Source organism: Lacerta agilis, chromosome 13, assembly GCF_009819535.1.
Source record: "Lacerta agilis isolate rLacAgi1 chromosome 13, rLacAgi1.pri, whole genome shotgun sequence".
Classification (NCBI taxonomy): Eukaryota; Metazoa; Chordata; class Lepidosauria; order Squamata; family Lacertidae; genus Lacerta; species Lacerta agilis.
In genome coordinates this window covers 35,117,654-35,138,758 of record NC_046324.1, presented here as the reverse complement: position 1 = coordinate 35,138,758, position 21,105 = coordinate 35,117,654, and the positions used below count along the sequence as shown (strand labels likewise).

The following is a 21,105-nucleotide window of genomic DNA, read 5'->3' as shown; positions in this document are numbered from 1 at the left end:
TGGTGTGCAAACATCCATCCCCTTGGCACAGAATAGAGATTCTCTCAAGTCATGCAAGTATGAAGAAAGCATTCCGCTTTGATCCAAGCCTTCAGTCCATGGCCAAATGCCTGTTCATTTCAAATGAGGCAGTTAGCAAAGTGCTTTCCACCATTCCTCCTGGGAATATCCCAGAGCCACAAGCCCCCTTAATCCCCTTAAATCCATCCTGCCCAGCCTCCCCCAATTCTCTGCTGCCCTCCCACTGTCCTTCAGCAACACCCCTTTAAAGAGCTCACTTGCTTGTCAATGACAACTCCCAGAGCCTGCAGGGTGGTTTTAAAACAAGAATTTTTTTAATTTATATAAAAACCATCAGTTTAACAACGTTTACTGTACAAAGGAATTAAAAACAGAGGAATGGTACGTGTGTGGGAGAGCAGCTAGTTTCTAGTGTTTGATATCAGATCACATTCTTTGAGTTTAACATTAACAAAATAAGGTACAAGTTCAGCTTTGATTGACAGACATTCAGAAGAGTCTCATTCCACAGAATTTGCCATGATTAAAAAAAGAAGGGAAAATTAAAGATAGGCATTTAGGTGAGACTGAAAATTATGCATGTACAAGTAAGAAAGAACAAGTGCAGGTAGTTGAACTCAGGTAAGAAAAGCTCCTTGGCCACCCTGTCCCAGCAGATTATGTACAAGTGATATCAGATGCTGGAGACACAATAAGGAGGATTTACAGCCTGCCAAGCAGGGGTGGGTGCATGGGGGGGGGCACTCCCTGCAATTCTTCAGAAAAACAATGCACATTCTATAGCTCTTTTGGGAAGTAGCTATTTTAAAACCAAGGGTGGAAAGATGGCTGTGTCCAGGCTGCCTCCTAGATCACCTGTTCACTGCACATCCCCAGAATGCCAGGCTGTTGAGTCAGTGATTGTCTCCCACTCCATTTAGAGCAAGCGGCAACAGGTGGTCGTGGCTGTGCCGACATGCCCTGTAAATCTCCAAGCTTCCATGCTCCTGCCCTGGATTTGGCTCTGGCTTTGTTCACAGCCCGATGAGATGCCGCTAAAGGCTTTCCCCTGCCCTTGACCTGTCCCCACCGCCCTCTTTGAGCTCATGCCAGCGGCGGGGCTTGACTCATCCCTCGTGCCAAGCCATCTTGGAGCAGCCAATAAGCTGCAGCTCTGCCAGCTAGGCTCCTGTCAAAGTTCCTGAACAGAATGGGTTAGTCAGCTGCATGACAAGCAACCAGCAGCATCATACTACCCTTTCCAATCTGCAATAAGGTTAAGTGGTCAGTCCTGGGCAGGATGGTGGGTGGTATTGAGGAAAGCGACCTGGGAGGAGACATTCACCAGAGAGAGAGAGAGAGAGAGAGAGAGAGAGAGAGAGAGAGAGAGAGAACACTAGGTGGTGAAGGAGGTGAATAAATCAAAGATTCCAGACTGCAATTCATAGGCTCTATCAATAAAGCCAACAGGTGACTGTAGCTTCACCCTCTGCACACTTCTGCTTCGTTTCCCATCAAGCCAGCCTCTCCTTTTAGCTTAAGACAGGCTGGAAGATATTCCCCAAACGTCCAATGAGCTTACTTTCAACTCCAGCCAAAGCTAAAGCAACAGCCCAATGTGCATTTGTGGCAGCACAGGGCACTCTAAGTGAACAGAGAGCAGGGCAGCGCACAAAGGAAAGAGCCACAGAAGCTGCAACTAATTTGTTGCTCAGTATTCCACCTCTCCCACCTTACCCCACCAATCTTAATACTCTTATGCATGCTATAAGAGAGGCTCTTACTATCTGTGTACAATTCTGGTGACTATATTGATTTTTGAAAAGTGAAAAGTGGTAAACGGGGGAGGGGGGAGGTGTGCCCTGGATTTCTAAGACCATTTGGGCTCCCTGAGCAACTCTGTAGTTCAGAGAAGCTGTATGAACAGGATTGACAACACCACAGGGCTAGAGAGCATCAAAAGCAAGCAGCTGACTACAAAAGCAAGAGTGCGGTAACATGCGAGGATTTCTGCCCAGCCAGAGAACATGCTGCAGGAGAGGTTTTATTCAGGAGCCCCAGATCTCCCCATGCCTCACACAACCCAGTAATTATGAACAGCCATAAAAGAGCAGCATTTACTGATGACCGTCTCTCCCGCCACCCCCCCCCCCAGCCATGATCTTTTTGAGATTTGGTACAGTCTAACCTTTTGCCTTAAGCCTCCTGGGAGGCAGGGATGGCTTGATCAGTCATTAACCAATTCCAGATGTAGTCAGGACTCCCCCACCCTCATTCTCTTCCCCCCACCCCATTCCCACAAACACAGCAGTGTGATTCAGAACCCTGCCCTTGCTGTCCATTTAAGCCATGCACTTGTTACCAGGAATGTCTGGAAAATGTAAGTCAAAAAGAAAAGAGGGGAATAAATCCCTACCTCCTTTCACAAACAGAAATAAAAAAAATGACAGCAACCCTGTGAGTCTTATACAATTCTCAGAGTGTTTGATCATTTTGCTCCTTGACCCCCGTCAACCCCCCTCCTACTTCAATTAGCCCCAGGGTTCAAGGCTCAGTACTTCTATTTACAAGGCGGCACAACATTTCCCCCCTGATGTCCTTCCCTTAAAAAAAGAGAGGCAGGAATGGAGGAGAATGGCAGGGGGAAAAGTAGTGAGAATCTCTTTATATTTATAAATAAGTGAAAATGTCAAGCAGCCTGCTTTCTAAGGATCCCCAGCCAATCGTGGTATTTCTTTTGGGTAAAGGCAGAACTCCATCTGGGTTGAAGCTGCTATAATTCCTGCCTCCTCACCCCCCTTTTTTAAAAAAAGAGTCGTGTTCACTGTAGCACCAGCAATCCACTTGGGAGCCCAAGGTTAAAGTTGCAGCACAGAGTCCCATCTCCTCCCCCACAGGAGGAAGAGAGTCATTCCCTTGAGGCAGCCATGCAGTTGCCCCTCAGAGCAGGGTGAGGGGGACACCTACTGCATTCTGGGAAGGTTGGCTCAGCACACCCTTGCCATGTGGGATCCTGCCAACCTCACGTCAGCCCACAAGCCCCATGCCAATCCTGTAGGCACTGTTGCCAGAGACACAGCGGAACGTCAGGAGGGACCCCAGTGGAATGGGTTACGTGTGTGTAAACATCTGTACATCAGCGAGTGGGCGGGCGTGGCTCAAGGAGACACTCCCCAGCACAGACTTGCTAAGAGATCTTGCAGTTGTTACGTGAGCAGTTCTGTGGTGGGCTCTGTGGCGGACGGATAGACTTGGAACGCTTCAAGCTGTTGCCTTTGCTGCTGCTCCCGCCTCCGCTGCTGGCCAAGGAGTATGAGCGGCCGTGCATCATCACTGCGTTCATGCCGTTAGCCATGGAGAAGGACTTCAAGTGGCTCTTGATGGTGACGGGAAGGGGCAGCTTGTCTATAAGGTGGACGGGTGTGCAGGAAACAATGGCGCGGCAGCAGAGGTCTTGCAGGCTGAACACTGTGGATGTGGGAGGCAATGAAGAAATACAGGATTAGAAAGGATGTACGACTGGGACAGTTCTTGTATTGTTTGCTCTGGTGCGAGTATACCATTTTCCATGAACAAATGGGTCTTTGGGTGTCAGGCACTTCCCCAGCCTTAGCTAGCATTGTGGACCTGTATATGGATGAGCTGAGCCTATAAATCCCAAATCCTGTAGTTTTAAAGGTATGCCTGCAGCAAGCTACATTTTCATACATTCTTTGCAGGGGAAATAGCCCAAGAGATCAGTGCAGACCGCTTCTGGTTGCTAGTTTCCTTTTGTAAGTGCTTCACTGAATAAGTCAATCCACAATCTATCTAAATTAACACTTCAAGAAGTGCAACACCACAGTGACATCCTTCAGCCCCTCCTCCAACATCAGAATCTGGTAATTCACCCCAGCCCCTGAATTTGTTTTATCTGGTTTTATCTTAGTTATCAATTGGAATTGTTGTTTCATGTTTGTAATCCAACTTTAACATTTTTTGAATACTTAGCATAAAATCATATATACCCATTCATTAGATAGACATATTGATGCAGGGGCACAGCTGCATAACCTGAAAGTGCAGCTTTTGACACGCATACCTCTCCTCCCCATGCGATAGCACACACCAGAACTTATTGTGACATCAGTTCACACAGGGAACCAACCAATCTGGCCAGAAGTACAAAGCTCGACTTGTGCGCTATTTCCAGCAGTGGACACCATCATGAAAAGCTGCCTAGTTCAGCTGTACAGTCCAGCTGGCACTGCTAATTTCCCCATAAGATGGTTCCTGACAACTATGAGGACTAGAAACTTGCTTTTATTTTCAAAACATTTAATATATCGAACTCTGTACTATCCCAATGGCTATGCAAGGCTCTGCAGCCCCAATTAACACCAAGTACAGTTGTACCTCGGGTTACGTACGCTTCGGGTTGCGTACTTTTCAGGTTACGAACTCCCGTAACCCGGAACTGTTTCCCGTTGCGGTCTGCGCATGCGCAGAAGCATTTTCGGGTTACGTACAGCGACCCGGAACGAATTGAGTACGTAACCCGAGGTACCACTGTATAGCATTGGGAAGCAGAAACCCCAGGTTTTGCACAGAACACTGCGTTTAGGCTGTTTGATCAGTTTATATGGCTACATTCACATTGCCTCTAATATGTGTTTCAGTCTTCAATAACAACTCTTCTAGGGAGGCAAAGCTTTCTCCCTCTTTCTCTCTACATTCCAGACAAGAAACTGAAGCAAGAGAATTAGTGACATGCCCAACAGAATTTCAGAGCTGGGAATGAACCCGCATCTTCTACCAAATCATATTCTTGTGTGTTAATCAGGTTTCTTGGGCCATTGTCAAAGTAATTAATGCCTCCCCACAACTGGCTGGCGGGAAAGCTGGCTGGCTGGCTAAGTCATGTCTGCAGAAGACACACTGCATATAAATTCCCTTCCAGACAAAGCCCTCGAGACTGCAATTAAAATTGGAAGAGGGCTTCCCTGCCTGAAAATTCAATGAGGGTGGACAGGCCTGGCCTAGAGGTGAGCAGACATGCTGCATGCCTCAGAACAGAGCACATTCCGATTTGACAAGTGTACAAGCCCTGGCAACCTGAGGCAAACAGCCCTGAACTCTGATCTCTTCCCACAGCTGGACTGAGACCCTAAGAGCACACCCATGAGAACCTGTGGCCCCGTGCTTCTTTCTAAGCAGTGTGCAAAATCTTGTAACATCTGCTTTGCAAAGTAGAACAACTACTCTGGGGTGGGGCAGATTTGCTTTGATGGGGTCACTGCTGGGGGAGGTGGGAGAGAAGAGAGGAAGGCATTCTAGTTCTGTTACTTGAGGGCCTGACACAGTTCAGGTCACTAGGAAAGTTTCATGGAGGGAGCCAAAAGGGTTGGAGCAACTAAATGCTCACCTGAATTCAGCTGGAAGAGCTACTGAAATCTGCTATGAAACCCCAGTCCACAAATCTCAGGCTGACTCAAACTGATATTACCAAAAAAAGTAACTACATTAAACCAGACTTCTGTGCTCATCAGCTGTGAAGCAGTGCTTGAAGTTACTATCCTCCCATCTGTGCTCCTGTTACCCAGCAACTCAGAATACCTGTATACATGTGAACTAGCAGCAATCCCTTCTCCTAGCAGAGACTAGGATGGGAACCTTTGCCCTCTTGACTTTCCTTTTGCCCTTAGGGCTGAGGGCTGAGGACAAAGAACACTTTTGCAAGCTGCCAGCCTTGCATGTGAGAGTGGAAGGGGAGCTCTTTTGAAACTGAGCAGATCAACTATGACAGTCAAAGAATCCCTCCACCACAGAAATGATAGCATGCCATCTTCTGACAACAAGCAAAACTGCACCCCACAGGGAAAGCAGGAAGCTGGCTTTGTCAAGCGTCATTTGAATGGCTCAGTGTAAGTCTGCTCTCCATATTCCCTTTTCCACAACGCCTCTTCAAACATCAAGCTGCTGGGAATGATTGACAAGGATGGAACAATTTATCACACATGCTCTATATTAAGACCCCCAAAGTCAGCATGGGGGGAACCTGAAGTCTGTGATCCAAATAAGCTGAATAAATTAGTTGCACTGGTCACCACCGTGGAAGATGCTGGACAGACTCCCATGACTGAACTGCTTTGAGAGAAGTCAAATAGAGGTCTCAAGACGACATGAAATTTTAGTGTCAATTGATAAAACTGAAAATTAACAATTCACTGAATGCTGGCTAGCTTATGCTATAAAGTTTGTTTAAGAAATCAAATCTGGAGTGGGAAAGTTGATACTCTAATAAAAGGATCAAGCCTGCAACATCCAAGCCTTTTCAATCCTATTTTCACAGCTATGGGAGATATAAAAACTAGCCTAGTTGGTTCAATGCTGCATGCAAAAAGCTATTTTTAATCAGTTTCTTTTCTATATACAAGGAGGATAAAGATAACAATGGAGAGAACCCCAAGTCAGGGTGGTATGTTGGGGCATAAAGTAAGTTCAATAAATTCACAGGGCTCAGTGAAGGTATTGTCTCTAGAGGAGAAGACTCAAGGCACAAGGAGCCCCATTTTTGTTTCATATCTAAATAAGGTCTGTTTCAGATGTTTCATTGTTTTTGCAGAGTGAGATTTCCCCTATTCGTACTAATATGAGCAAATCATCATTAAGCAAGCTAAGTCACAGTAACTTACATGACAGACGTCACACATGACACTTAGGCAAATTACTGTAGCTGAATTCAAAGAGCAATAGTGGAAATGCCATGTGTACCAAACACCAAATCCTAGAAGGAAGATTGACAACTGGAACATCTATTCCTGTCTTAACGCATGGCAGGAACAATGGTGTGGGTGCTTGCTCACCTCTGTTGGGCCTCCAGATCTTCTCCATGCCATGCCTCATCAGCACAATACGAGACAACTCCGTGAAGGACTCAATTACGTTGAAGTTGCACAATGGGCTGACCTCAAAGAACGTCATGCAATTTTTCTCTGCATAGGAGCGGGCTTGTTCTGTTGGCACTTGCCGTTTAAAGGCCAGATGAAGCCGGTTGCCAACCAAGATGCGGGGCACACCAGGAGCATGCTTTAGAGAGAAAAACATATCACTGAACATACACACTTCCATGCCAGCCCAAGCTCATGTTCCAATCCTTTTCATTTGGGGAGCAAAATACCTATTTGGCACTTCTCATTTAAAAGACAATGCTGTGCTTTCATTTTTTAGGCCATGTTCTGTGCTCCTAACCTGGACATGGCACAGGGTCCAATAGAAGAAGCTGGTATCTAGAGAAGGCCAAGCCTAGTACACTGCTGGCTTTCCAAGGAGGAAATGGGGACTAGAAACTGGTTTAAGCTTGGCAAATCCCAGTATCTGCCCATACCTTCCATCCATTCTACATTCTAGTGTTAAGTGTACTAACATATTTTCCTCTTAATGCTTGGCAATTAACAGATAACATTTTCTGATAACTATGTTAGGCCTTTCTGAAGTAGTAAACCTGTGTCTGGGCTATCCTACTCCAGACTACAGGCCAGGGTTTATATGAATAATTGCTCTGCCATATAAAAATCCCTGCACATAAGAGAATTTGTGCACTTGGGCAGGACTGGGAAGTGGATCTGGTTGGGAGCCGAATCCCAAAATCTTCCCCACCCCTCCATGGGCTAACTCTTACAAGCAGGTGGGGCTGCAACCCATAACCTCTCATTATAATGATCCCAGGTGACTAACACCTGTCAAAGGAGAAAGATTCAAACCTAGGCTCCACCTGGATATGAGTTTTCTTAGTGCAGGGATTTTTACTTGGGTGTTTGGTCTCAAGAAGGTTATAGAAGCATTTCAGCCTGCAGCAGGATGTAATAGTACCTAACTGGCAGTTTGCTTCAATACAATATAAGGTCCTAACAGCAAACCAAAAATTCGGACACTCCCTGAACCAGATTTGTAGACGATGAACAAAGATAAAAAGACCAAGTTTATGGAAGTCTAATGCAATCTTTGCTATTCTTACCTCATCAATTTCCTTGATCCATCTGTCTATTCCATCAAAAGACCAGCGATTGGTAATGTCATAGACCAAGAGGATTCCCTGTATGAAACAGATCACCAAATGTTCAACTTAAAACAAAAAAAAATTCCAAGTTGCTTACTTGCAGAAGGTATTCTCCTAAAGTTGGTCAATTGTGACTTCACACCCAACTGTGTGTTCTTTTCCTGCTTTTTTGCCATGTAATTCGCTTCTACTGTAAGGTTTTCAAAGTATTCTACCCATTTATGAGAACCATTCTTTTACCAGGCTATTGAAGGTTCCCTCCAACCCCACGCCTGACCTATAGACTATAACAAAGATTTTTTGGGTGTGTGTGTGTATATATATAAAGACAAATCTTTCAGAAAGCTGGATGTTTTCAGCGATAAGTTAGGACCCAGGTCACAAGCAGAATTCCCAGTCTGAAGTGGAAGAAATAATCTCTTAAGAGAAATGGGAATGCTTTTTCCCATGGCAAGACTCTAGTTTCAGCACAGTCATCATTCTGTAGCCTAAGCCAGGGGTAGCCAACATGCTGCCCTCCAGATGTTTTGGGCTATAACTCCCATAAGCCCATTGACTATGCTTACTGATGCTGATGGGAATTGGAGGGCACCACCCTTGGCCTAAACCAATATGGATGCATTGTGAGGGCTGCCCCAAACACAATCACTGGTTCCTCCTGGCTCACTTCCAGACATTAACAAACTGATAAGCAATGACTGCAGGTGGCACCTTTGCCTGGAGTCAAGTTACAGAAGCTAAGCAGCACTGCTGAATGTACTCACCTGAGCTCCCCTGGAGTATGACCGAAAAATTGTACAGAACCTCCCTTGGCCCGATGTGTCCCTACAATGAAGCGGGGGAAAAAGTAGATGGCTTTCAGACCTCCCCATTCCACCTTCCCAACCCTTTCGTTGAATCCTTAAGTAACAACAAAACCATTCCATTCAGTGATCTGTCAGTTAAAATTGAAACTACATACTATACAAGAGGATATTGTACAACAGTCATTATTTTTCTCCCCAAAATGCTGTGCTTCACATATGGATTTGTGTAGAGTGCACTCTCCTACTTGCCTAAGAACAACACTCTAACTTATCCCATCTTGTGTACACACAAATATATTTCCTGCAGAAGAATATACACAATAAAATTTTACCATACATGTTAATAAACACTAGTAAGAGTGCATATTATCTTTTCCATGCAAGTACACATACAAAAGATATCCCAAATGACTGGTTGCTCAGGAATATAGATTACATGTTAGCATCTGAGAACTAAAAATATTTTTACAGCTCTATTTATCAACCCAGAACATCCATACTCTCATGCTGGGTTCAAGTTCATTACTTCCATTTTATCTACTGATGCAGCTCATTGTTTTTAGTTCTTGGAGGCTGCTACTGGCAGAATTCAACTACAACAGAAGCTACAGCAGACACCTCTGGGTCCTGCTCTACACCAGCCGCCCTCACTTTGATTGCTTCAAAGACAATGACTATGTATGTAAAATCCATTTTGCAAGCCCTCCAGCAGGCCGCCTGTTAGGGAACAGTCAAGGGATGGAGAGCCACAGCACTGTGGGGATAGCAGGGGGTTTTCCAGCAGGAGTGACAGGAAGGAAAGCAGCCCAGTGGAGAGCGGGCTGGGGGATGCTTCAGAGACCCAACGCCCCCTCAGTGGATCCAGCCAAGAGGGAGCAACGACAGTTCTGTTGCCCCAATTACGCAGGGGTGTGAAATGTAAGGAGGGAAGGAGGAGACTAGGGGTGCCCAAGTTCTTATGTTGAGGGCGCTCCAGAAAAGTGCCACTTCCAGGATCTGAAAGTGACTAAGCTGGTCATGGACTTTTGAGCTCTGCACTGTACATATCTGCACAATAAAACCTGTAAATATACAGGACCTGAGTCGAGCCTCTTTACTCGCGAGGAACCACAGCAGAAACCTTACAGTGCCTTTGAATGCAAATTCATCAAAACAGTTCCCACTTCCTATGACCTATAAATGGGTAGGTAGAGACATACATGATACATACATATACTATAGATATGGGATACCCAACAGGTCGATCGCGATCTACTGTTCGATTCCCAGGATGTTTTGGTAGACCGTGGGTGATCGCTGGCTCCTCCATCCAGCCCCGGTCCCTCGCCCCGCCCCCTAGATCACTATACTGGAAGACAGAGCTCTCACTGTGAGGCTGACTGTTTCATTAGCAATCTCTTGGTGAGCTCCTATTTTTATTTCTTCCTTTGACCACCCTCACAGGATTTTTCTCCCTAAAACAAGCTCAACAACTTTCACCTGAACCCCCCAAAACTGGCTTACCTCCCTAAAAAAGCTCAAATATCACTGCCAGTTTTTAATTGTGTGAGTAGATCCCAGTCTCTTGGAAGTTGGCCGTCCCTGCTATAGGTGCTCATTGGTATTATGTTCCAGCTTCCTACCACTGGAGACAGGATTTGACTGTTCAACGTGAGGAACATCAATATGTTCCACTAGAGAGAGTTAGATGAGAGAGACCAGGGCTCAAGTTCTAACTGTCATGGTTTCACCATGTGGCCTTTGTCATGTTACTAGCACCAATCCCCCTTTTTAGTGACAAAACATACCCTCTCATTCAAAACTGCCCATTCTAAGATAATGGCCGAGTTCTGTCTCGCCTTTGGTGGTTAGGTGGGTGGGGTGCAAAGGTTAAGACTTTTTTTCACCAGCACACCTCAGCTTTAGAAACCTCTTTCAGTGAAAAGTTTGCCTGCCCCTCTCATTTTTCTCTCTGCAATTACACTTAAAAAAAAAGTTATGCCAGATGTGCTTCTTGCCAAGAGCCTTTTATGTACTGATCTACAGTGATTACAAATTGCTGTCAAGTGTGAATTTATTTATTTATAAAAGTATTTATATACCACCCTTTCAGAAAGCATCAGGGAGTCTGCAGCAAAATAAGAAATCCCTCCATTAAAAGCACTACAGAACAATCATTAAAATGTTCACATTTTTGTTTTTTTAAAAAACAACAACTGCAAAGGCCTGTCTACATGAAAGTTCAGTTAACTTTTTGTTAGGTGAGTGAGAACATATTCTCTTGAAGATTTAAGAAGTGCTACAAATGATTGGTATGGATGGGGGTGTGGGCTCAGAAAACATTATTAACCCACAGAAACGCACCTGCAAGGCTATCTTTAATGAATATGGCACTCTCTCTCTGTCACCCAACTTCCACATACACATGGAAGTGTTGGAAGCAGTCCTTCAGTACTGCCCAGCCGCAGAGAGAATTCTTAGCTCTTCATTTAAAAAGCTGCTACAAAAACAAACAAAGGATAAATTTTTGGCTGGAGAAGATATGTTTGAGTTCAGCATTCAATGGCTACTCCAGAGGCTGACATTACACTGAGGAATTCTTACAACTCTGTTTAGGAGTACAACGTGTTCTGTAGTAAACAAACATAGGGTGTGTTAAGGACACCAGCTGCTTCAGAGCTTGTGTGTAGATTTAAGCCATGCCTTCTCATCTATTTAAACATTACAGCACACCAAGGGGCATCACCAGACATCTGTGATGCTATGAGGAGTGCTGTGCTGACCTAAGCAAGTGCCTACTTAAGTGCAAGCTGCGGTCAGGTTAGTCACAGAACACATTACAGTGTGTTGGTCCCTGCTGTGTCCAATGACCTGGGAGGGGTGCATGACAAACAGCTGGAAGCCTCACCACCCTCATTACTCTACATCAGATTTCCCAGGGAGATCAGATTTTTGGTGCAATTGAGGCATTACTAAGTATCTAAAGGGTTAGATTTTTGCTGGCACTTTACTTATACACCCGTCACTACACAAACTAGAAGCTTGTTTCATCTCTCCTGTTGCGAATAGCATAATATCAGGGAGAGAGTGGTAATCATTATCGTGGACCAAGGCAAGGCTGTCTCATCATAGGGGCTGGGTGGCGCGGTGCACCAGGGTGCCAGGCCCCCCAGGGGCGCCCCCGTGAGCCCGTCGGCATACCGGGCGCCCCCTCCCCAACCTGCGCCCGCCCCCATGGGCGGGCGGGCGAGCTGCAAGCCGGCTGCCCTCCGCAGCCCCAGCTGGAGCGCTGGGAAGGGCGCGCAAAGCCCCGCGCCGCTCCAGCGCCACGCCCCTCACCCCCCGCTCGCCCACCTCCCTCCCGCGCTGGCTGCCCCTCGGGGGATGAGGGGCGTGGTGCTGGAGCGGTGCGGGGCTTTGCGCGCCCTTCCCAGCGCTCCAGCTGGGGCTCCGGAGGGTGGCTGGCTTGCAGCGCCACGCCCCTCATCCCCCGCTCGCCCACACCCCCTCCCGAGGGGCAGCCAGCGTGGGAGGGAGGTGGGCGGAGAGGCGGCCCACCGGGGGCACCGAGGGATCGTCGCACCAGGGCGGCCGATCCCTTTAAGACGGCCCTGGACCAAGGCAATGGATTACAATTCCAGTCATCCTCAACCATAGACTACGCTGGCTGGGGCTGATGCTGCCCAACAACATCTAGTGAGGACCACAATGGATGCTCCTGTGGTAGAGACTTTGTGACTAAGTTCACACACCATCCTCCTTGTGCAAGAGGCCATTTCCATAACTGGCCAATGCTCTTTGAATGAACACTAAGTAGGAACCAGAACCGTTTTGAAAATGCTCTCAAGCAGGACCAGGTGTACACGTTTAAAGGTAAACTGTCCTTAGGCCACAGGGCAATAAATATGGCAATAAATAAAATCTGCCCAGAAACACACAAACTAACTGAAGGTGGGAAAAGTGACTTAGTGTATCTTCCCCTACTGTCTTCCTTTACTTCCTTGTTTTTCATCATATGTCTTCCATTCACATTGTAAATCTGTATGCAAAGTTAAATTATGTTGTATGCTGTAGAGCCCCTTGTTTTCTTTTCAGCATGTAGCAGCAGTAGGAGGAAGAGGGAAGAGATGGTGCTTATGAAGCTGATCTGGTGAAGCCGGGCCATACAAGAGAAGGATGGGATAAGGAAAAATGTAATCTACATGCTATAATTAAGTGAAATATGTATCTACGAACGTCTCCAGATAAGCCCAGGCAGACACTTCTAAGCTTGCAAGAACATTATCTTGATGAACCCAAGTTCTCTATTGTCTTAATGTCATGTAGACACTCTTAATACTTTGGGAAGATTTCAGCAATGCAACCTTACCAGAGCTCCAGTTTGACTCGTCTGCCATCTAACAGGATTGTTGTGGTCTTGTAGTCAATTCCTGTAAATAAAAACAATGGAAGTGTGATTACACAAAAACCAGCCACAATGACACTATTTCAGTGACATGTAGGTGTTCATAACCAGAAAAAGCTGTCACAACACCAAGTGTTTGGGGGAAGAATGCTTGTGGTGGTATCGTACTAAGTTTTAATATATAAAACAAGCAACTCAGAAGAGCAGTAAACAGATAATTATCATTTATCTGGTAACAAGGACATTTAGGTCTCTTACAACACAAAAAAGTTAGCTGTGAGGAATGAGGAACCAAGAGTTGTTTGTCAAACTGACCTACTTCTAGTTAAATAAAATTTCTTCACCATATTTAGCACAAACATTAAATTAAAAAACTACTACAACAAAATTTATATATCAATAAGTAAAAAAAAAAACTTCCACCAATTGTTTACATTCCCTCCCCCCAACTCGATGTTGAATTCATCCACTTAAGATTTGTACCCTCACTTTGAGTACAGTGTATTTTGTCTAGGTATTATTACTGAAAGGTGAAGGCCAGGGGTGGCATTCAGGTATATTATATTCAGACTAGACCCACTAATTTCAATGAGTCTACTTCAAGTAAAATTAGTTGAATAACACAAAAAAAATATCTAGATTTTGAGCTAGCAGTGGCAACTGACCAGAGAACCTGTTAGTGGATCACTGGGAAATGGATCTCAACAGAGTCTGATATCTGCATTTTGATGCTTAATTTCAGAGGATGCATCTGATTGTGGCCAAGATCTGCGCATTACAGCTTTGCATTACAGTTTTGATATGCAAGCAAAAGGACATACAACCATAAGGTAAAGGTAAAGGATCCCTGAACAGTTAAGTCCAGTCAAAGGCAACTATGGGGTGCAGCACTCATCTCTCTTTTCAGGCTGAGGAAGCCAGTGTTTGTCCACAGACAGCTTTCCGGGTCATGTGACCAGCATGACTAAACTACTTCTGGTGCAACAGGACACTGTGGCAAGTGCCAGAGCGCATGAAACGCTATTTACCTTCCTTCCACAGCCATTTCCACCACCAAAAGGTAGCATTCAACTCTCAAAAGCAATTCACACTATATAGTCATGTTGCTGCCATCTTAACAATAACTGACAGTTCTACTGGCATGTCAAATGCCAGGTCAATGAGTTCTATTTCTAACTAGGCAGCTTTGTTATTAGCAAGAATACCAAAATACTTCATACACATTCAATTGTGTTGACACAGAGATTTCATTTCCCTGCCACACATCTGTATCAATATCCTTGGAGACCTGGATATTGCACTAATAAGGTCTCAGCTGGTCACTTTTCTTCCTGTTCCTCCCAATGCTTTAATCTGCATATTAATTAGTCTATTGTTAACAAACTTCAAACAGGAAGCTGACTGCTGACAATTGGTCCTGCCCCACATTAGATCAAGGACCACTTCCTTTAATTTAAGAAAGAAATCCCACTGATTCACTGTTTCCAGGGACACATGCCTTCAAACCTGTCAGGTCGCATAAGAACTGAAGATTTTAAGTATAAGCAGTCTGACTTTGAAATATATAGCAAACTTTTCAACAGCTTGCTTCAAAAACTAATTTTTACATATGATCTCTTAAACTTGATCAAAACACACTAAACACACCCCACACTAAAAATATCATTTTCTCTGTAAAGAATGAATCATGGAGGAAAAATTATTTCAAGGAAAGTGAACTGGCTGTCTTCATCTGCCCCAGCTGCAACAAAGCATGAGGTAACTCTCCAAAGGTTAGACTTCACCCCCGAAGGCACACTCCTCCATTGCCTAGAGACAGATGGATGCCAGCCAACCAAGTACTACTAGAATGTAGCCCTAAGTCCAGAAAATTCTGTCCTGTATCTCGCCAGTATAGTTGGCGACACACTCCTATTTTAATATCCTCCAACTATCTAGTGCGCAAGTTGCCAGTGTGGTACCCTCCAGCTGTTGTGGAACCATACCTCCAATCTTCCCTGACCATAGTTTACATTGGCTGCAGCTGAGGTCAAACAATATCTGGGGAAGCACCATGTTGGCTACCCCTGATCTAGTATCTACAGCTAGCTCAGCTCTCAAAATAAGTTATAACAAGGGTGGGGACTGCATTCCATTGGGGGCAATCTGTTGATGGACCCAAGCCAGTGGTGGGTGGAACAACAGCTGAAAGTAGGTAAGGCCATTTTTCTTTTGATAATCCCATTCCCCACTGCTCCAGTCACATGAAAATAGGCTAAGGGCACATGTCGTCATCTAGCCACAGGCTGCCAACCCTGAGTTACAGATTACCAACTGTTAATGAAAATTTGCTTCCTGTTCAGCCCAGGAACAGTCTATGCTTCTGGAACATTCTGGGCACTTAGCCTACCACAGTATCCCCCAATAAACATGATAAAAACATTTATCTCCAAAGAATAGCCTTTAAGTTGCACACCTGCATTGGCAAACTTCCACAAGGCTTACAACAGTTCACATATATTCTTAGAATGTAAAATAAAGATTTTGTTTTATGTTGTCATTTCTAATAAAACCTTGTTTGAGAAGACAACCCGACTACTTTTGTTTATAGAAAAAAAGCAACATACAGCCACTGATTAAAAATCCCCAGGCTCAATCTGAGATGTACCATACTTTTCCGTGTATAACACGCCCCTCTGTATAAGATGACCCTATTTTGGGGGACTAAAAATTAAGAAAATGGGGGGAGATTGCCCAGAGTTGTGGAGCTTTTTTTGCGGAGGATTGCACAGAGTTCTTGAGCTTTTTTTGGGGGGGGGTTGCCAAAAATCACTCACCCGCATGGCCAACACTAACACTCGCACGTGTTGTAACAGCCTCCAAACGACTGTCCCCTCACCAGCAAAAGCAGACTATTGCCCGCCTAATTGCCACAGCAACACCCAATCAACAACACCCCTTGCTGCAGACACCAATAACACGCTGCGGACCTTCTCTGGCTCACACTATCAACCAATCCCACATTCCCCCTGGGCACTACCCATGTATAAGACGACCCCCTATTTTAAACATAATTTTCCAGTAAAAAACCCTAGTCTTATACATGGAAAAGTACGGTATATCTTCAGGGCCCACTCTTTTTTTGTAATTGTACACTTTAAAGCTGTTTTTAATATACTGTACAGGTAGTGACTGATTACGCTTATTCAATATGTGCGCAACCACACATACAAGCACCAGCCCAAACCCAGAAGTAACCCCAAAAGTCACAAAAATGGGGCAGCCTTATTCAGCCTCCCCCACATTAGAAGTTACATTGCTGTAGAAGAAGAGGAGGAGGAGGAGGAGGAGGAGGAGGAGGAGGAGGAGGAGGAGGAGGAGTTTGGATTTGATATCCCAATTTACCACTACCTGGAGGAGTCTCAAAGCGGCCAACATTCTCCTTTCCCTTCCTTCCCCACAACAAACACTCTGTGAGGTGAGTGGGGCTGAAAGACTTCAAAGAAGTGTGACTAGCCCAAGGTCATTCAGCAGCTGCATATGGAGGAGCGGAGATGTGAACCTGGTTCCCTAGATTATGAGTCTACTGCTCTTAACCACTACACCACAATGGCTCTCAATACAATACAAAGGTAGCACAGTTCTTTGCCCTGGCAGAGAGAGAAAATATTTATTGACAATTCCTAAGCAGCTGCCCAGCCCAAAGCTTAACAGATATTCTAGTTTCCTAGGAAGGAATAGTTTGAGGCCTTCAGGTTGGCTGCTTTTAAATTCATAGTATTTCAGTCACTTTTTGGGCAGGACTTAATTCATAGTGATATCATTAGCCAAGCCAGACATGATGCTAGTTGTGCAAGCTTTCCTTTAGTGCCAAATGAAGCTTCCTTTCTCCAAACCTAATAGCAGCTTGGGGAAATCAATAACTTGGGGTATGAGGGGAAGAGCTAAATCCCCTCATTGTGTGCCATGGTTTCAACCCCACCTCCTTGCATCTTTTCTTTAAATGTGAAAAAATAGATGAGAATTGCAATGATACAATTACCATAATTTATAGTCTGACCCTATGCAAATATAAGGAAAGGTTCCAGTCAGTGTGAAAGGCTTTCCTTCTTATTTAGGTAAATTTTCACAGTGCTGGACTGTCCATGAATGCAACACTTCCATAATCCAAATCTCAGGCTGGCAGCAGTATCACTACTTTATCTTAAATATTAAAGCCGTCAGTGCAACTCCTTCACAATTACACTAGACATATTTCCTTCAGGGTCAATGATGCAACCAGCCTCTGCTTATGCTTTGCATTCCATAACACTCACACTCTTCAGCTTTTATAAACAGTTGATTACAATGTATCATAAGGAATCATATCACAAAAAGGAACTCATTTCAGCAGCAAGTATTTCACCTTTGAAATCATCAGGCTTGTTCAGACAAGTTCATGAGGTGGAGCACAGCTCAACTGCCCCAACCATGTATGTTACATAACACTGAACAAACTTTGAAATGAATAAGGCAGAAACTGACATGTTTGTGCCACTGGGTGGCACTATTGCACAGAGGCTTTCGGGATACTGCTGAGAGTCAGCCTTTAAATACCTGAGTGCTTTAACTGCCTCCCCTTCAACTCCCATCTTTACAACTGTTGTGGGGAAATATTGGTGTTTTCTTCCACAAACAAACTGAATATCCATATATTTATATGCATACTGAGAGGCATCAGTCTGTTGATTGATCTTATTAGGAGCTGTATTACTTTATTTCACTATATTGCTACAATTTTAATTTGTTATTTACTCTGTTTTTAGTTTATGTGCCATCCACATCTCCCTGGGCTGGACATTATGAATTTACATATTAAAGAGTTTTCGGTGAGAAACACCATTGGATCAAATTATGAAATTAAAAACTGAAGTTCAAGCATTCAGTCACATGGATATGCTCTGTTGGTAGACAATGTACAAACCAGCAAGTCTACCCAACATGACACTCTAAGATAAAATGCAAGTCACTAGCCACGTAACTGTAGCCTATCAGACGCCTGAATATGTTGCAGTATCAGGCATGAAAACAAAAGTGTTTACCATTTTACCATTTATTTACTATTACATTTATATCCCACTTTTCCTTCAATGAGGCTTTAGGCAACATATACTGTTCCCCCATTCTCAGTTTCAACCCAGCAACCTTGTAGGCTATTCTGAGTTTCATGATTGAGTTGGAATTTGAATTCTGGTCTCCCAGGTTCTAGTCGAGCTCTCCACCCACTAGGCCAAATTGGCTTCATGTCTGGCATGCCAGGCTCAAATTCAGTGGCAGGAAATTACACAAATGTGGTTTAATGTGTCTAGCTATGTGGAAGACACAATGGGGCTTTGCTCCATCCGAATATGGGTCACTGCAGCAGATCCACGATCATTTAAGAGACGGGAAGAAGGGGAGAGAGAGTAAAAGACAAAAAATTAGGAGAGAGCACAAAACAAGGCACAGAGAAAGAGACTAACAAGATATAATAGTATGATAAAAGTTGTTTTAATGTTGCAGGTTGGTGCTAAATGAAAAAGCCCTGGGCCTGATAAGTTGTTAACTACCAACAGACAAATGGAAAAACGTATTTCTTTGTAAGCCATGGTTGCAAATGTTTATTTCTTACATCTATATTCTTCTTTTCCTCCAAGGAACAAAAGATGGTATACATGGTTCTCCCCCTCCCAATTTCATTCTCACAACAATCCTGTGAGGTAGGTTTGGCTGAAACAGTAACTGGCCCAAGGTCATCCAATGGGTAGGGATTTGAACCCTGGCCTTGAAAAATAATAAGTTTTTATTGCAATGCAGGAATCTCAAACTAAGTATGTATGACAGATGGCCATCCAACCTCTACTTAAAAACCTCCAAGGAAGGAGAGTCCACCACCTACCAAGGGAGTCTGTTCCACTGTCAAACAACCCTTACCGTCAGAAAGTTCTTACTTAGGTTTAGTCAGAATCTCCTTTCTTGTAACTTGAAGCCATTGATTTGGGACCTGGCCTCTGGAGCAGAAGTAAACAAGCTTGCACCATCTTCCATGTAACAGCTCCTTAGATATTTGAAGATGGCTATCGTATTTTCTTTCTGTCTCCTATTTCCCAGGCTAAACATACCCAACTTCCTCAACAGTTCCTCATAAGGTTTTGCTTCCAGACCCTTGACATGGCATGGCTCCTGACAGTCCGGCTTTTTTGTTCCTCCAGGGGTTTGTCTCCTGCACTGGGAGATCTTCCTCCCCCCTAGGGGCACCCCACCTGCATCTCTGTTCCAGGACAGTACACTCTGGCTAGCAAGAATTTCTTCATCTTGATGTGGATAGGAGGGCCTCAAGTTGCTATATCCTCTCTTCAAGCAAGGCAACCAGTTTACACTTGCTGCAGGTGTAGTTTTCCATGTTCTCAGTCAGGAAGACAAACATAGCACAGGTGTTTCAGGTCACACTGTAAGACAGCACTCTGGGCATCCCCATCTAACTCCTCTGCTAAACACTCTTGCAACACCCCTGTTTATAAGTCATGATCACAAGAGCATCATCTGCTGGATTTCTTCCTGCTGGATTTCAGCTTTCACTGAATGGGGAGTCCAGGGTCCAGCAGGTGTCACTGCTGTCTCCACTCCTGCAGGCCATATTCAGCTGCCATGCTAAGATGATGACACCCATGAGGCACTGTGTTCCACAGTTGATTGTGGGAGGGGTTCTCTGACCAAGTTGGAAGGCAGAAGCTGGTCTGCAGTTGTGGTTTTGTGTGCGCATGGTAGAAAGCTGACAAGGAGCAGAGTCCTGTGCCTGTAGCATGGCGGCCCTGGCTTTACACCCTCCAGCAGGGTGCCTGATTCAGTAATATACCGGTAATGGGGCCCATCCAGTAATGAAGTGTAATGGATTTCACTGTGCTGACAATAGCACAACCAGTTCCAACACCACTTTCAGCTTTGCAAGAAGACAAGATTATAGAAATGGTCAGATCAACCATCAATGTATTTGGAACAGTATGATATTCAGAATTATACAGTGCTCTCCAACCTAGTCATAGGAATGCAGGAGCAGCCCTGCTGGCACAGCCCAAAGTCCTTTGATTCTAGTTTTTAACAATGGCCAGATGCCGCTGGAAATCCATCGATCGGGACTTGAAGGCAGTTATCCCTTCCCATTCAAGCAATTAGTATTCAGTGGAATATTGTCTATGAACATGCAAGTATCATTTAGTGATCATGGTTAAAAGTTGTCAACAGATGTCTCCTCAATCATTTGTTTCTAACCCTTTAAATAAGGATTCAAGTTAGTGGCCATCAACACATCATATGGCAGTGAATGTGTTATTTCACACTTCCTTTTTTGCCTGTTCTGAATCTAGTGGACCAAGATTTGTGTGTCTAATCACTGCTGGAGCATAAGGAAATCTCATGCCTGTAGCAATTCACTGTTTCTAGATGTCTGTCCCAAAAGGATACCAAGAAATTAAAGTCAGATTTGGGCTTTAGTTATCCACCAAGTCTGAAACTCTGTTTGGTAACTACATATCTAGAGGGCAAGGTAGGAACGCAGGCACTGCATTGAGCACCAATGATGTTGTCCATATCCTGCTGGAACTGCTGCATTGGCAAGGCACAGAAAACCGGTCTGAGCTGTTTTCAGCTTAGCCCACATTCCAACTCCGCTTCTCTAGTCATACTGAATTTGCAATTAAAGAGGAGTTAGTTTATTAAGACTTTTGGGCCCTTTAAGCTCTTTATATGTATTGTTATTTACTAACTTTTAGCACAACTGAAGCAAAAGTCATAAGCACAATGTTATGAATCTGTTCATGCGCAAATACACCCAGCAAATTATTGCATGTTATTGTATCGACCAGGCCCTACACCTACCAGTA

The 21,105-nt window shown here is 44.5% G+C and overlaps 1 protein-coding gene across 1 annotated transcript in view; it reads right to left on the bottom strand.

Moving 5' to 3' along the window:
• Positions 1-313: 313 nt before the first annotated feature.
• Positions 314-21,105, bottom strand: part of RAB40C (RAB40C, member RAS oncogene family) — a 41,706-nt gene continuing 20,914 nt past the window's right edge. The window contains exons 3-7 of the mRNA XM_033166411.1: positions 13,193-13,253; positions 8,803-8,863; positions 7,997-8,074; positions 6,846-7,068; positions 314-3,468 (exon numbers count right to left, since the gene is read on the bottom strand). Of these exons, the coding sequence (XP_033022302.1) occupies positions 3,188-3,468; positions 6,846-7,068; positions 7,997-8,074; positions 8,803-8,863; positions 13,193-13,253 (704 nt within the window). The 3' untranslated portion in view covers positions 314-3,187. The remainder of the gene's footprint in view (positions 3,469-6,845; positions 7,069-7,996; positions 8,075-8,802; positions 8,864-13,192; positions 13,254-21,105) is intronic.